Consider the following 15,646-nt stretch of genomic DNA (forward strand, 5'->3'; position numbering starts at 1 on the left):
CTGGGGAGTTTTAGTTTTAATCAGAGCAATTTTAAAACAAATGTATACACATTTATGTGTGTGTGTGTGTGTGTGTATATACAGTACAGTATGTATATACTGCATACATTTATATATTTCCTGTGTGTGCATGTATCATACTGTGTGTATATAGTATTGATAGGATGTTTTATATTAATCTGTATCAGTAAAGGTTGAATCAGTTACACTTGACGGCCTTCAAGACGTAAAGACCTGGCTGTGAAAGCAAACCAATGCATCATTTAAAAGAAATAAAAACTAAATAAAAATGATGTTCATTAATTCTTAATTGTCTCAAGTAGAATACAAATTAATGGACATAATACTAATATAATGCAAGTCAGCTTTCTAAGAATGATCACATTTGTCCAGATAACAATAAAATATGTTATGTATTACCATCTTAATTGGTAAAATATTGGTTATAAAATATTAATTGTACAAGAAAATTTGATATTGTAAATTGAAATATAGTATTACCCTAAATTGCAGTTTGAGAATTGTCCAAGTGGACACACACCAAAATAACGAATATCTTGCGTGTCCGTGTCCGTTTCAGTCTGCACATGCCTTACAATGTGTGTGTGTGGTTGCGTGAGCGTCTGCGTATGTGAGTCTGTGTTGCCTCCTAACGCTGTAAGTCAATGCTTGTCTTCCTCAGCTGTTTATCAGTGAAGTGTGTACAATGCTGTCAGCTGAGTCCAGTCAGACTCCGAGACAAAGGCCAGTGTCTGGCCAGCTCACCATCCTGCCTGCCGATAACCAAATTGTCCTTCAGATTGCTCTGCCTATCGACTCCAGCTCCACCTCTCTCTCTCTCCCTTTCTCTCTATTCACGCCATTATTGTCAAATTGTTTCTTAAACTGAGAGCAATTGAAAGGTAGACAGTTGTTCAATTGCTGCAGCATCCACATTGATTACCAATATGCTGTATGGGAGTGAAAGAACTTTGCTCTGTTCTCTCTCTCTCTCTTGCTCTCACTGGGTTTCTCTTTCAGCACCCTGTCTCTCCCATTCCCTCTCCCGCTCTCTCTCTCTTCCCTCTCTTTCATTTGAATATGGTCACAGTTTGCTCTGCCTCTATTACTATCAACATAACAAACAAGCAGATCAATGAGCAGCAAGGAGACCCTTTACACACCACTTCTGCAGTCTCTCCGATCTTATCTCCCCACAGAACAAAGTGTGTGTGTGTGTGTACGTCCTATCTTTCTTTGTCTTCCAGAGCAAGTTTTAGGTGGTGTCATGAAAATGTGTGTGTGCGTGTAACTGGGAGTGTGTGTGTGTGTGTGTCAATGAGTGTGTGTATCAATGAGTGTGTGTGTGAGAGGTCCCACCAGTAGAACGGCGTGTCCCTCCAGAGTGTGTTTGGGATGGTGAGGACGATGGCAGGATGAGGAGATGACAACACCCTCTTTCTCCTTCCCTGTCTCTTTCTCCTTGGTGGGCCTTTCCAACAGTAAATAAATTAGACAGAGTGTGAGTGTGTGTGTGTGTGTTGTTGACTAGACAGACACATGCTGAACAAGGCCTGTAGGGTCTGTGTGTGTGTGTGCGCGAGTGTGGTGCTATGGACCCTTGTGATATGTACAATGTGCATAGCAGGTCCCTGTATATTCCCGTATGTGTGTGTGTGTGTGTGACGGTATCTGGGGGAGCGTGCGGTGCTAGATTGATGTCTACCTCAGGCTTGGCCGTTTCTGCTGAGAATGGCCGTGCTCCTCTACCTAATGATGCTACATCCATCCTGGGGCCGTGTGTGTGTGTTAGGTGTGTGTCAGGTGTGTGTGTGTGTGTGTGAGAAGCGACATCCATCCTGGGGCTCACTACACAGCATCTAACACAGCCTCTGATCACTCTTTATTTGGCACTGAACATGTGTGCGTGTGAGGGTGTTTGTGTGTGTGTTTGTGTGTGAGATCGCTCCACACTGTGAAGGTTCCAGTGCGGCTATTAATATTATATATAGATACCCTTGTCATAGATTTACATTCACTGATCCGAAACCTGGACAGGGGGAGAGGGCGAGGGAGGGGGGGGGGGAGAGATAGGGGGAGGTCGGGGCTGATTGATTGGGTTGAAAGTTGGAGACTTGGGGAGGGAGGGATAAGAGGAGAGAGAGAAAGAGGAGAGGGAGGAGGGAATCCATCAACATGCCTCTGTCCTGATCCTGCATCCCCTTCCTTACTGTCTGGGTGCTGCTGTTGTTGTTGTTGTTGTTGGAGACATTCTGGGATTTTGGAAATGCTGTTGGACCCACCAGTTTAGTGTTGATCTGCTGGGAGTTACAGAGGAGAGGAGGAAGGGAGGTGAGGAGGAGGAAGAGAGTGGAGGTGGAATGCTTGGATTTTCTCAGCGGACCGTCTGATATTCCCTGGAATGCCTCAACCTGACGAAACGATGACAGCAAATCAATAGTCCATGAGTGTAATGAAGTAATGATAGTCTGAGTGTGTGTGTGTAATGATAAGTGTGTGTGTGTGAATCTCAATCCCGTCCCTGAGCAATCACATACAGCTTAAGCCACGTCCCTGGAGTGTGGAACCACTTTAACTAACAACTTCATTATCCTGGCAGTGTGTGTGTGTGTGTGTGTGTGTGTGCGTGTGTGTGCGTGTGTGTCCAGTCCTCTCCTTCCACCTGGGCTCTACCCAAGCAGGCTGCATTCCATTCTGATGTCCCTTTTCTCTCAGGCCTCGTCTGATCCATGTGTACGTGTGTGCGTACGTGTGTGCGCGTGTGTGTTAGTCAATCCAAACACGCCTCTGTGTGTTCCAAGGTTGTGCCAAGTTTTTCCAAGGCTGTGAAAACACTCCTGGTCCTGGAGCTGGCTCTGGGAGGAGGAGGGCTGGCAGCGTCTGGCGGGCTTCAATCAACCAATTAGATCATCAAGGGGCTCTCAATGCACAACAATCAGCCAATCACCTCGTCCAAATGATGGGGCTCGCATGAACTGAATGAACATACACACACAATAATAAAACAAACACACACACACACCCACACATGCACCCCGTGGCCCTTGTCCATTAAAGATGTTTTCAGCTTGAGGAGGGCGGTCTGATCAAGAAAAATGATGCCCCTAATAACGGCGCAAACGAAAGGAATTTGGACAAAACACCCCGGCGCTCGGCCGACTCTGTTTACTAGCTGGTAATTAATTCTCCACATATGTTGAGAACATCTGTCGCACTGACCTGCCCAGGGAGCGGAGGAGACACTGCAGAGCAGCTTTGCCCGCTCTCATTAGCACACACACACACACACACACACGCATGCAAACACACACACATGCAGACATGCACACGCATGCATAAACACACTCACGCAGGCACACGCAAACACACGCATGCAAACACACACACATGCAGACATGCACACGCATGCATAAACACACTCACGCAGGCACACGCAAACACACGCATGCGTGGATCCGACCAGGCCTGAACGGGACATCGCCAGCATTGCACGTGTTTGCATGAACACACGCAACTCACAAAAATACACGCAACTCACTGTGATCCGTGTTTAATGAGAGCACTAACGCCAAACTGCATAGCTACCAAACGTCTTTAAAATTCACAAACCTTTCCTTCTCTCTTCATTCCTCTCACACCTTTGACCTCTGAGTAGAGGTCCTGTCTTCTATTGTTGTACGTGTGTGTGTGTCCAGTGGGTGACATCTTGACTTGTGTTCACACCAATAAATGTGAGGATCCTGAGGAAGCCAGGGGTCAGCACAAAGTCTGATCAGATAAGCTGCTACAGCGCTGAAGTGTGTGTGTGTGTGTACGTGTGTGTGTGAGGTAGAAAGAAACAGTGAGACAGAGAGAGAGAGAGAGAGAGAGAGAGAGAGAGAGAGAGAGAGAGAGAGAGATTGGATTGAGGAGAGTAAGGGAGAGATTGGATTGACTAGGAAAATAAGAGAAAGAGAGAGAGAGAGAGAGAGAGAGAGAGAGAGAGAGAGAGAGAGAGAGAGAGAGAGAGAGAGAGAGAGAGAGAGAGAGAGAGAGAGAAAGCGAGAGAGGAAGTGTTGGGGGGGACGGATAGAGGCATTGCTGCAAATTTCGGTCCCTTGGTGTACAGGAAGGTCATAGTGTGCGTGTGTGTTTGTGTATGTGTGGGTGTGTGCAAGGCTATGAGGCTGCAGGGTTGCAGCCAGGCTGTAAAAGCACAGTGAGGATCATCGGTCAAGGTGAGGTGTCACACACAATACCGTCACACACTCTGACAAGTGATGGCTCGCTCCAATACTGGCCACTGGAGACTGCCTCCGTGTGTCTTCTCACATTTACATACATGTGACTTGGTCATGAGGTGGGGAAAATGTGGGTAGAGCCACACCCCAGAGAGTTCTAGAAGACTGGAAGTAGAGTGTCACACCTAACAGTTCTAGAAGACTGGAGGTGGAGAGACACGCCGGAGAGTTCTAGAAGACTGGTCCAGAGGACTGAAGAGCCATGAAAACAGCCAAACAGCTGCCCAAGCAGAAAAACTTATCCACCCAACCATCCTCATTAACCTCCACTATTCCACAATTCTCGGCGGACCTGGAGAGACAAAGACAAACTCTCTCCCCCCTGCGTGTCCTGTACCTCCCCTCACCCTCTCCCCCCCCATCACCCTCTCCCTCCACTCACCATCATCCCCTCTCCCCAAAACAACTTACTGTAAAAGTTCTGTAAGCACTTGTAGACAGTAAAGTCAGCAAAGCAACCTGTCTCCTACAGTACGGAAGACCTTCCACTGACCCCCCTCCTCCCCGCTCCTCTGACCCCCCTCTCCACCACCCCCCTCATCTCCTGCCCCCCCCCCCTCTCCTGCCCCCCACCTCTCAACAACAAATAACAAACATAGCAACAAGGGACAGTTTATACTGACCTAACGTCGACGCAATGCAAAGCCAGTGCAAACTACAGAAATGACAGATTTCACGCCAACGGGTGCACAATGCAGAAGACATCGACACGCGACATGACAAACCGATATCCGACCCACGTCTGGACCCCCCCCCCCCACGCTGTGGACCCGGGCCCCCGTCGGCCGGATTACAGCCCCTCCTTCCAGCACTGGGACGACAGCCCCGTCCACCTGTCCCCACTAATTTGGTGAAGAATCAATTAAGGTGTTTCGGAGGGGCGCGGCGTGGCCCCCGGCGTCTCTCCGGGGCTCTAATGCGATTGTCCGGCGAGCGCGGCGCGGCGCCGGGCGCATAATAAAGTAATCAAGCTAATCTGCTGGGCTAGTCCCCTCCCCATCGACACACACCTTATTGTATTAGATCAGTAATGACATTCTGCAGTCCATCAACACGGCAGCGCACTGTGTGTGTAGGTGTGCGTGTGCTAGCGAGTGGGCTAGTGTTAGTAGTGTGTGTGTGTGTGCGTGTTAGTGTGTGTGCCTCTCTTCTCGCAGAGGAAATTTGCCCATTTACATCCTATCATTAGCTTTATACAAATGTGCCCTTGAGCTTACCGCCCCTGCCTCTCCCGCCTGCAAACACTTTACTTTGGCAGACGGTGATAACACACACACACACACACACACACACACACACACACACATACAGAACCACAAACACAGACATACATACAAGTATACATGCTTAGTAACACTTGAACTGATTTTGTTTTGGGCCTGACAGACAAGTGAAATAAACCATATTAGCAGTTAAACACAGTCCAGTGGTAAACTACCCTGTACAGTATCCTACAATATGTTAGTATTTCACTCCCCCCCACTTCCTCTTCATCACTGTTTCCTAGATCAATTTTAGTCTCTCTCTCTCTCCTCTCTCTATCACACACACACACACACACACACACACACACGCACACACACACACACAACACACACACATTCCAATAACTTTCGTCAGGACACTCAGGCCTCAATAACAATTACCATTACCTAACCACTTCTGGTATGTGAGCGGCTGTAAGGCAGGAGGGTGTGACGTTTAGAGGACACACACACACACACACAACGTGCAAGGTATATGAGTGCGTTCATATGTGTGTGTGTGTGTGTGAGGGGTGAGGTGTAGAGGACACAGGACTCTATCATGTGGAGAGGAGTTATGTTCAATGGGCCAGATAATGAGTTGCCATAAACAGGACCTTTTACTATCCAGGCCTCATTAAGGCACAGAGCGGGACCGCGCTGATTAGACAGAGTTCCGTGGTTACCACGGTGTACTGTACTCACCCCGACAACCAGACCATAATACTACACTGCAGCTATGCAGTAGTGCAGCCAGAGGTGGGTTAAGCACTGTTCTGGAAAGCTGTACCCAAGGGAAAGAAACAGTAGAAGTAACAAGAAGAAAAAAAAAGAAAAAGAAATTGCAAAAAGAGTAGCAAATTTTTTTTCCTATAAGCTACAAAGAACCGTTTACAACAATGAATTAACTCTGTGAAATTAATACATACATACAGACACACACATATCTACACACACATGCACACTCACATACACCTCCCTTCATGGAAATCCTCATTAACTTGACAACGATAAAGACATCCACACAAGCAGCTCCTACTTCCATACACTCAAGTGTTATACTGCTGGAGATAATATTTCAAGGTGCCGCTAAATATCTCATTATGACTTTATTTGAAGAAAACAAGAGTGAACTTAATAAGCAAATTATCTTCATAATGACTGGTCTGGATGGGAGCCAGTAGGAACACATCACAGAGTCAGCTCCCACAGAGAGAGAGAGGGGAGGGGGGGGGGGAGAGAGAGAGAGAGAGAGAGAGAGAGAGAGAGAGAGAGAGAGGGAGGGCATAGAGAGGGAGACGGAGAAGAAACTAAAAGCAAACATTCAAAGATATAATTATATCCATCGTTTGAGAGGAGAGACAACCATGGGGGTCCAATGAGCGTGATCACATGACAATATGGTAACGACCTCTCTGTAATTCTCTTTCTTCACTCTTTCCCTCTGTACTCCTTCCCCTTTCCTGCATTCTCTCTCCTCTTCCTCGTCTCTCTGTACTCTTCCTACTCATCTCATCCTCTCTCTCTCTCTCTCTCTCTCTCTCTCTCTCACATTCCCTTCGCTTCCTTCTCTCCTTCTGTCTTCCTTTGTCTGACTGTGTGGTTGGAGTTCAGTATGGTGGGATGTTTAGATAACTTTGAAGATGCTATTTAAATGAGTGGACAGAGACATGTCAGTTCCTGTTTCAACTCCTGAAGGGGCAGCAGTGAAGTCATGTCTGGGTGTGACCCCACTGCCCACTGGGCCTGTTTCTTCTCCCTGAGTACCTCTGTGTGTGTCTTTTAGCCAGACCGAGGTCTAAGTAATATAACATATGAAGACTGTTTGCTCCACTACACTACTCTACGCTTCTCCAAGCCACGCCATTCCTCTCGTCTCGTCTCCTCTCCCCACCATTCCTTTTCTCCCCCTCCTCTCCTCGCAGCTTGTCTAGGTTTAGTCATATCTACAGCAGAATAGAATTGACTTGAGTAGAAAAGAAGTCATTCAAGGTTGATTCTATTTCCTATCAGGCTGCTGTCTGTTCTCCCCAGCATGTGAGAGTGGAGCATGTCACTCTCTGTGTGGATGCCAGTCTGCCTGACAGCTCACCACAGCCAACTCTCTTGTTCACTTTACATGTATATTTTTGACATATGTTTCGCGGGGGCTGGGGGGGGGGGGGGGGGGGGGGGCGGTATAGATGGCTTGCAGCGCTGGTGTGTGTGTCCCCAGCCACCCTGTGTAGGGGCCCCAGCAGATCCTGTTCAGTTCTAATGAAGTGGTGTGTGTGTCCAGACTGACAGCTTAATTATCTTTTATGAAAGTGGGACAAATTGAACTGTGTCTCTCCATCAGCTTCTGACGTATCAGGAAACAGCCAGGGCCCTCCACTCCTGCCCAGCTAATCCACTCTCTGACACACACACACACGCCTCATCTGAAGCACCTGACCTCCTTTTCTCCTCCCACCTTTCTCTCTCTTATACACTCCTCCTACTCTTCATCTCTCTCATCCCCCCCTTTAGTCACTCCTCTCTGTATCTCCTTTCTTACTTCACCCCCCCCCTCCCTCTCTCCTCACTTTCATTACACCCTTTATCTCCATCTCTACCCCAGCATTTCCTTTCTCTTCCTCTCTCGCTCGCTCTCCCCTCCATTCTCCCTCTCTGTCTCCAGAGTGGGACGTCCATATGCTTGTTGACAGTGGGGCCTGATAAGTGATGACTGTATATACATGATGATGAGAGGAAGGCAGGGAGATGCAGCTTTGTTGTTCTGGAGGGGGCTGGCAGGGGAGTTGTACAGGATGGCTGGAGGATGGGGGCTGATAGAGTGTGTATGTGTGTGTGTGTGTGGGGGGGGTAGATGTTGAACAGTGGAAACCTTCTCACAGACAGGTTGGCAAGTCTCATAGTAACTAGTAACTATGACTCTCACCTGGGTCCCTCCTCACGTGAGCTTGGGCAAGTGTGTGAATATGTGTGTGTCTGTGTGTGTGCATGAATGCAGGGGGTAACAGCCATAACATGCCATCCCATCTGTAGCCTGACACTTCACACACACACCTACACTCTCCTTGCCCGGCTCTCCAGGTGAGGGTTAAGAGTCAGTGGTTAGGGGTCAGGGGCGGGGCCAGTAGAGTTAGGATCACAGTGCTCTGTGTCCTGTTTATAGGTAATATCATGGAAATACCTCCCATGTCACTTCAGATGGGATGGATCCAAGACACACACACACACACACACACGGGCCTGAGGGTTGTGAAGGCCTTGGCTCCCGTCTGGTCTCCTAGGGTCAGACAGCTGACAGGTTCACACACCTCCATTCCAACTATTAACCCTCCGTACCATTGCTGCCAAGTGAGTGTGTGTGTTTGTGTGTGTGTGTCAGTGAGAACCTGTCATGGTTAGTATGTGAGTGTGTGCCTGTGTGTGTCTGTGTGTATAAGTGGACACTGTTTCTTTTTATGTGTGTGTCTGTATCCTGTGGACCTATCACATTTAGCACATGACAGGTTCTGATTGGCTGTCAGTCAGGTGTGATGACACTACTGAGAAGCCAGATGCTGCAGTATGGAGGCAGCTTGTTCCTCTCCTCAGCTCCATAATCACACTCTGAGTGTGTGTGTGTGTGTGTGTGTGTGTATGGTGGACTCAGTACAGTACATGTCAGACACACACACAGGTGTAACAACAGACCCACACACACCAATCACACAGTGGATAGCACGGCGCCATGACAACCACCACACCGAGGAACGAGGCGGCGCGACAGAGCAGAAGGCAGTAGTCACGGTGACCAGGGTGTGATTGACGGGTTGGCTGATACTCCCTGTGTGTGTGTGTGTGTATGTGTACCCAGGTCCTGTGTGTGTGTGTATCCAGGTCCTGTGTGTGTGTTCATGTGTGTGTGATTTCTTTATTGTTCAAAAAAACAGATGACCATGTTGATGGGACTCACCAATGCTATGCCTCTCTCTCCCCCCACTCCCTCTCTTTCACACACACATTTATTCTGCTCTCCTTCTCTATCTCTCGGACCATCTGGTCTCTCCACTGGAGCCCCCCTCCAACCCCTAACCCCCCCTCGAGTCCCCAATGGTGCCCGTCTAAGAGGAGGAGAGAGGGGGGGGGGATGTCTACTGTACTGTGTGTGTATGTGTTTGGTAATCTGAGTGTCTGCGTGTGTGCTCGTGTATGAGTGTATGTGTGTGTCTGTGTGTGTGTATGAATGTGTGCGTATGAGTGTATGTGTGTGTCTGTGTGTGTGTATGAATGTGTGCGTATGAGTGTGTGTTAGCGTGTGTGTGTGTGTATTAGCAGCAGCCCCCAGGCCCTCCATCAGACTCCACCACCAGGAAAGCACCAGCTGTCTGGGCTCATTTGCATGCTCTCCCCCCTATAATGAAATTAGCCACAAGTTTCCTGAGGTGATACGAGACACGGACCTAGGCCGTGTGTGTGCGTGTGTTTGCGTGTGCGTAGACATGTGAAACACAGATGAGGTGAAGGTCAGGGTGGGTGACGTGTGAAAAACTGCTGCTTAAACAAAATCAAAACACTAATCAAACATTAATAAAGAGGGAGGGTCTTGAAAGGCACCTGTCATATTCAGTATGGATGTGGGTCCACGCTGTTTGTTCAGTGATAACTCTGAACGCTTTCTTTTCCTCCTCTCTCCTCCCATTCCTTCTCTTCTCGTTTCCTCGTCTCCTTCCCTTCCATCTCCACTCCTATTCTCTCCTCTCCTCCCTTCTCTTCTCCTCCCTTCTCTTCCATTCTCTTCTCCTCCCTTCTCTTACATTTACATTACATTTAGTCATTTAGCAGACGCTCTTATCCAGAGCGACTTACAGTAAGTACAGGGACATTCCCCCGAGGCAAGTAGGGTGAAGTGCCTTGCCCAAGGACACAACGTCAGTTGGCATGACCGGGAATCGAACTGGCAACCTTCGGATTACTAGCCCGATTCCCTCACCGCTCCGCCACCTGACTCTTCTCTTCCACTCTCTTCTGCTCCCTTCTCTTCTCCTCTCCAGGACCTTGCTGGGGCTCCAGAGGTCCCTGTCCCTTCATTAGGGCCAGTCAGCATATCCTGTCCATCAATACCCACCTGTCAATCACACACAACAACAATCGTCCGTGTGTCTGTTCAGTCGATACAGAGAGAGGAGACGGACAGCTGCCAGCCAGCTCCTCACAGCCCAACAATCAGCTGCCAATACCAGGGTCCCCATCAGGCCTCTTCATCGCTGACGCAGGAGGATGTTCGAGGAGAAAAGGTGTGTGTGTGTGTGTGAGGCGTATTTGTGAACATTTGACCAGGGGAAAGGGAGTCGACAAAGAGTGTGTATTAAACGCACACAGATGTACACAAAACACACAAAGGGTCAAAAGTGTACTGAGTTGAGGTGTAGAGAGATAATGACGTCAATGTGAAACAGCAACCCCTACTGGAGACCTTTAGTAAGGACACTGATGTTGCTTTGAGTGGGGTTCAGAAACTTTGTACGTGGCTTGTAAAGATCTTTATATACGCTGGCAGTTTCCCATGCATTTAAACTGATCTGAATCCAGTACATTAATGACTGGAGATTAGAGGGAAGAGTGGAGAAAAGAGGAAGAGAGGAGAGGAGTTAAGATGTCGTGCCTGGGTGTAGGAATGTGATTCCATCTAAGTATGTGTTTGTGTGTGTGCATGTGTGTAAATGAGTGTATGTCTGTGCGTGAGTGTATGTCTGTGCGTGTACGAGACTGCATATGCGTGTGTGCATGTACGTGAGTGTATGTGTGTGTGTGCGTGTGTGTGCGTGTGAGCGAGATGCAGCTCACATCTGGCCTGGCATCTGTCTGCCAGCTCGTTGAGGCCTGATCCAGGTTCTACCCATGTCTAATGTTCCTGTCTACGAGAACCATTAAGAGGACATTACAAAACGCTCCATCTATACTGCAACTCTGTCCCTGGGGAGGAGGGAGGAAGAGAAGGAAGAGAGAGAAGTAAGAAAGAGAGACACAAAGGACAAAAAAGAGGAAGAGGAAGAAAGGGGAAAGGACAGAGGGGAAGGAGATCAGAATCAGAATTTGGTTTTATTCGCCATGTAGGTTTACACAAACACAGAATTTACTGTGGCCGGAAGGTGCAAACAATAAACATATACGGATCTACAATCGAAAAGTATAAAGGTACAGTAGTATAACTAATCCTAGGAACTAACAATCTAAAAAATAAAAAAGTACATTCTAAAATATAAATAAAATATATATTAAAATAAGAATATGAATGGGCAATAGTGCAAATCAGGTGGCTTGTGCGTACTGCAGTTGAATGCCGGCGACGACCGAGAGGGGACAAAGTAAGGAGTTCTATCTTTAAAAGGAAAAACTATTGATCCATCCATCCATCCACTGTATCACAAAGGGAGGTAACCAGGATGTCCAGACAGATCCTGTACAGTTCTGTGTCAGTGTGTCAGGGAGTGTGTGTGTGTGTCATGCTGTGCCCGCTCTCTGCCAGGTCTGACAGCTGTTACTGACAGTACGAAGGAGACCCAGGGAACCCATGTAAATTACACACCCCGACAATGATGTCTCTCCCTCTCCCGTCCTCCCCCTCCCCTCATACCACTTTATCTCTCCACATCTCCATCCTTCTATCTCTCCATACCTCTCTTCCTCAGTCACCTCTTACCCCCCCCCCATCCACCATTCCCCTCACCTTCCTAACATCATCCTTTCCTCATCCCTTTTCTCCCTCTCCACCTTCTTATCTCCCTCATCCACAACCACTCTGTGTGTGCGTTGGACTGGTGGGATGAGACTGACAGGTCTAGAAGACTGTACCAGATTGTGTGTGTGTGTGTGTGTGGAGGTCAGGTGTGTGTGTGAAAGCTCACCTGCTGTGAGGCTGCAGGGTGTGGAGACAGTCCGTCACTCCTCTGTCACACCTCTGACCCGTATCCCTCCACCCCCTACCTGTCCTGCACACACAGAAAATAGACCCTTGCCAAGCCAGCTTGCACCCATACATATCAACACCCACACACACCCACACACACCCAGACACACATATGATCTGAGCAGTGAACACTGACAGGTGAAGTGTGTGTGTGTGTGTGGGGGGGGATCGGGGGGGTCAGTGAGGTCTCAGGTCAAAAGTCCAGCCTACCAGGGAGAGAAGGCTACAGAGATGACGGTGTGTGTGTTCTTACATATAAGCTGCAGATTGACTGTGTGTGACAGTACCTGTACACAAGCAGCACTGGGAGGAGCTTTAATCGAAGTTATTGTTCCCCCCCCCCCCCCCACACACACACACACACCTTGGCCCGGACAGAACAAAGCACTCAGTGTTATTTGTGTAAATGAAAAGAGGATGGGAGCAAGCGGATGAGCTGGGTTCCCCTGCCCCACTCTCTCAAATTAAACCCCATTTATTTACCCCTGCCTGCCTTACTGTCTGTCTGCCTGCTTCTGTCTGCGTCCCTACGTGGCTATCTGCCTGTCTGCCTGTCTATTTGTCTTTCTGTCTTTCTGCCTGTCTGCCTTCCAAACTTCTTTTCTGCCAGCATGCCTGTCTGTCTGCCTGCGTGCAGACCTGCTCAGCTCACAGCAGCAATGAGAGCCTGACTCATGAGAGAGACGGGGGTTAGGGGGAGGGTGGGAGAGAAGTGGGGGGGAGAGAGGGAAGAGAGAGGGGAGGTGAGGGAGGGTGAGAGAGAGAAAGATAGGGGGAGAGAGATCCCAGCGCCAGTACAGCAGTTGGATGAGGTTTCTTGGAAGCGTTTTGATTGTGTGTGTGTGTTTGTTGTGTGTGTGACAGCATCCTCACCACTAAATCACACAGAGCTGGCCCTCTCATTACTGAATTAACATCCCCAAGTCCATCCATGACGTCAGTGACTGATCTGTGTGTGTGTGTGTGTGTGGGTGTATGCATGAAATTTACTTAATTTTCTGAACTCTATTTTCCTTACAGCAATTAAGTGTTGTGATATTGAATATAAACATAAACAGACCGACAGCTGAACGTCCCCTTAGCAGCTTATGAATATTAATCATGTTTAATAATCTAATACGATACTATATATAATAAGACACAGAAGCAGAGGTGACGAGAATATCGATTTTTATGTATGTTTGTGGAACGTTGATGTGATGTTGTCCTGGTTTCAAACGATCTTTCCAGCGTTGGAGTACAAGCGTCCAAACTTGTCGAAGACGTGACAGGTGGTGAACACTGTCTTGAATGGCTGAGGAGAGAGAGAGATGATGAGAGAGGGGGGGATGAGAGAGGTAGAGAGATGATGAGAGAGGTAGAGAGATGATGAGAGAGGGAGGGGATGAGAGAGGTAGAGAGATGAGGAGAGAGGGGGGGATGAGAGAGGTAGAGAGATGATGAGAGAGGGAGAGAGGGAGAAAGGTAGAGAGACAGGGAGAGTTATAGGGAGAGAGATAGAGAGAGGACAAGAGTGGGAGGGAGGGAAAGTAAGCGAGAGAAAGAGAGACAGAGAGAGAGAGATGGGAAGAGAGAGATGGCGACACAACAGTAAAGTCAAATCAGGTGTCCATTGTGAGCTGAGCAGTTGAAAGGCAGTGGATATAGCTGTCAAAAAGGAACATGCCTAGTGACATCAGCCAGCTACATACACAGAGTCACCAGAAAACAGCCCCACAGTATGTTCTCTCTGTAAAGAGTGTGTGTGTGTACGTGTGTGTGTGTACGTGCGTGTGTGTCCCATTGTGAATGCTCTTTTCCCGAGTGCTTCTGACAGCACTGTCATCACGCCCTGAAGCCCCCTCACACACAGGGCACGGACACAGCAACCATCAACCCCCCCTCCAAGAAACCCCCCACACAGCACAATAACCCCCTCACAACCACACACACACACACACACATACACTCTGCCCCTCTCCCGTGTGTGTCGTGGCCTGGCTGTGAGACCACATGTCCGGGACCACAGCCGGTACACACAGCGTCACCTCTGCCGGTGGCGGAGCCCGGTGTGTGTGTGTGTGTGTGTCCGGGGCCTGTGTACCGGCTGCTGGAACTAACCGGGGCTCTTAATCACGGCTGTAACGGGCGCATTACCGGCAGCGGCAGCACGTTAATGATGAATGCCCGGGCCTCAGCTCACACCCTGACCTCCTTTTCTGCTGCGCTGCACAAAAGCTGCCTGGTATTTATAGCTGAGGCCTCAACGTAGCTGGCCTAGATGCTGGGAGGGGGGGGGGGTGTATAGGTAGGTGTGTGTGTTTGAGATTCTATGTGTGTGTTTCTATACAGTAGGGTGTGTGTGTGTGTGTGGTCGGGTTTGACCCCTGACCTGGTGTGCAGCCTGGCCTCAACACCCAGGTCTGTGATTACCCAGAGAGCCTTGCAACGTGACACCAGCCCCAGCCCAGAACACAGCCGAGAACTGGAGCTGACGGGAGGACGAAGGGAGGGGGGGAGGCCAGGGAGGAAAAGAGGTGAAGAAAAAGTAGAGGGTTTATTATGGTTCATCTGGTTCAGAAAGAGTCTGAAAGGATGGAGGGAGGAATGCATGGAGAGAATGACACACAGAAAAGGAGGGAGAACAAGAGTGAGAGAGAGAGAGCAGGAGGGAGATGAAGAGAGAAAGAGAGAGAGAGAGAGAAAACAGAGAGAAGAGAGAGCAGGAGGGAGATGGAAAGAGAAAGAGAGAGAGAAAACAGAGAGAGAGAGAGCAGGAGGGAGAGTTAGAGAGCAGGAAGGGAGGTGGAGCAGGGTGTGTGGTTATATATTTATATATAGTAGTTAAGAGAGTGTAAAAAAAGCTGAAGTTGAGAAGGACAAACTAATGTCAGAGACTGGGGCGCCGCTACATCCTGCTCCCCGGCAACGCATGTGATCGCCCTGTCACTCACACTCCATCGCCATGACAATCATCGCCATGTCGACGCCTGGGGGCGGGGACAAGCCTGTCCTTGTAAACAGGCCCCTCCGCACACTGACACTAACGACTGGCAACACACACACACACGGAGAACCACACACGCATGCACGCTTACACTTACACACACACACACATGCACACAGATACACACACATGCACACATACACACATATGCAATCCCCTACAGCTAAAAAGTGCATTTAGGAAGATTTTTGTGAGACTT

At 48.8% G+C, this 15,646-nt stretch overlaps 1 protein-coding gene across 1 annotated transcript in view; it reads right to left on the bottom strand.

The window, feature by feature from the left end:
* Positions 1–13,674: 13,674 nt before the first annotated feature.
* spata17 (spermatogenesis associated 17) overlaps positions 13,675–15,646 on the bottom strand; it is a 31,032-nt gene continuing 29,060 nt past the window's right edge. Inside the window, exon 10 of the mRNA XM_067260968.1 lies at positions 13,675–13,755. Within this exon, the coding sequence (XP_067117069.1) occupies positions 13,675–13,755 (81 nt within the window). The remainder of the gene's footprint in view (positions 13,756–15,646) is intronic.

This window comes from Osmerus mordax, chromosome 22, assembly GCF_038355195.1.
Source record: "Osmerus mordax isolate fOsmMor3 chromosome 22, fOsmMor3.pri, whole genome shotgun sequence".
Lineage (NCBI taxonomy): Eukaryota > Metazoa > Chordata > Actinopteri > Osmeriformes > Osmeridae > Osmerus > Osmerus mordax.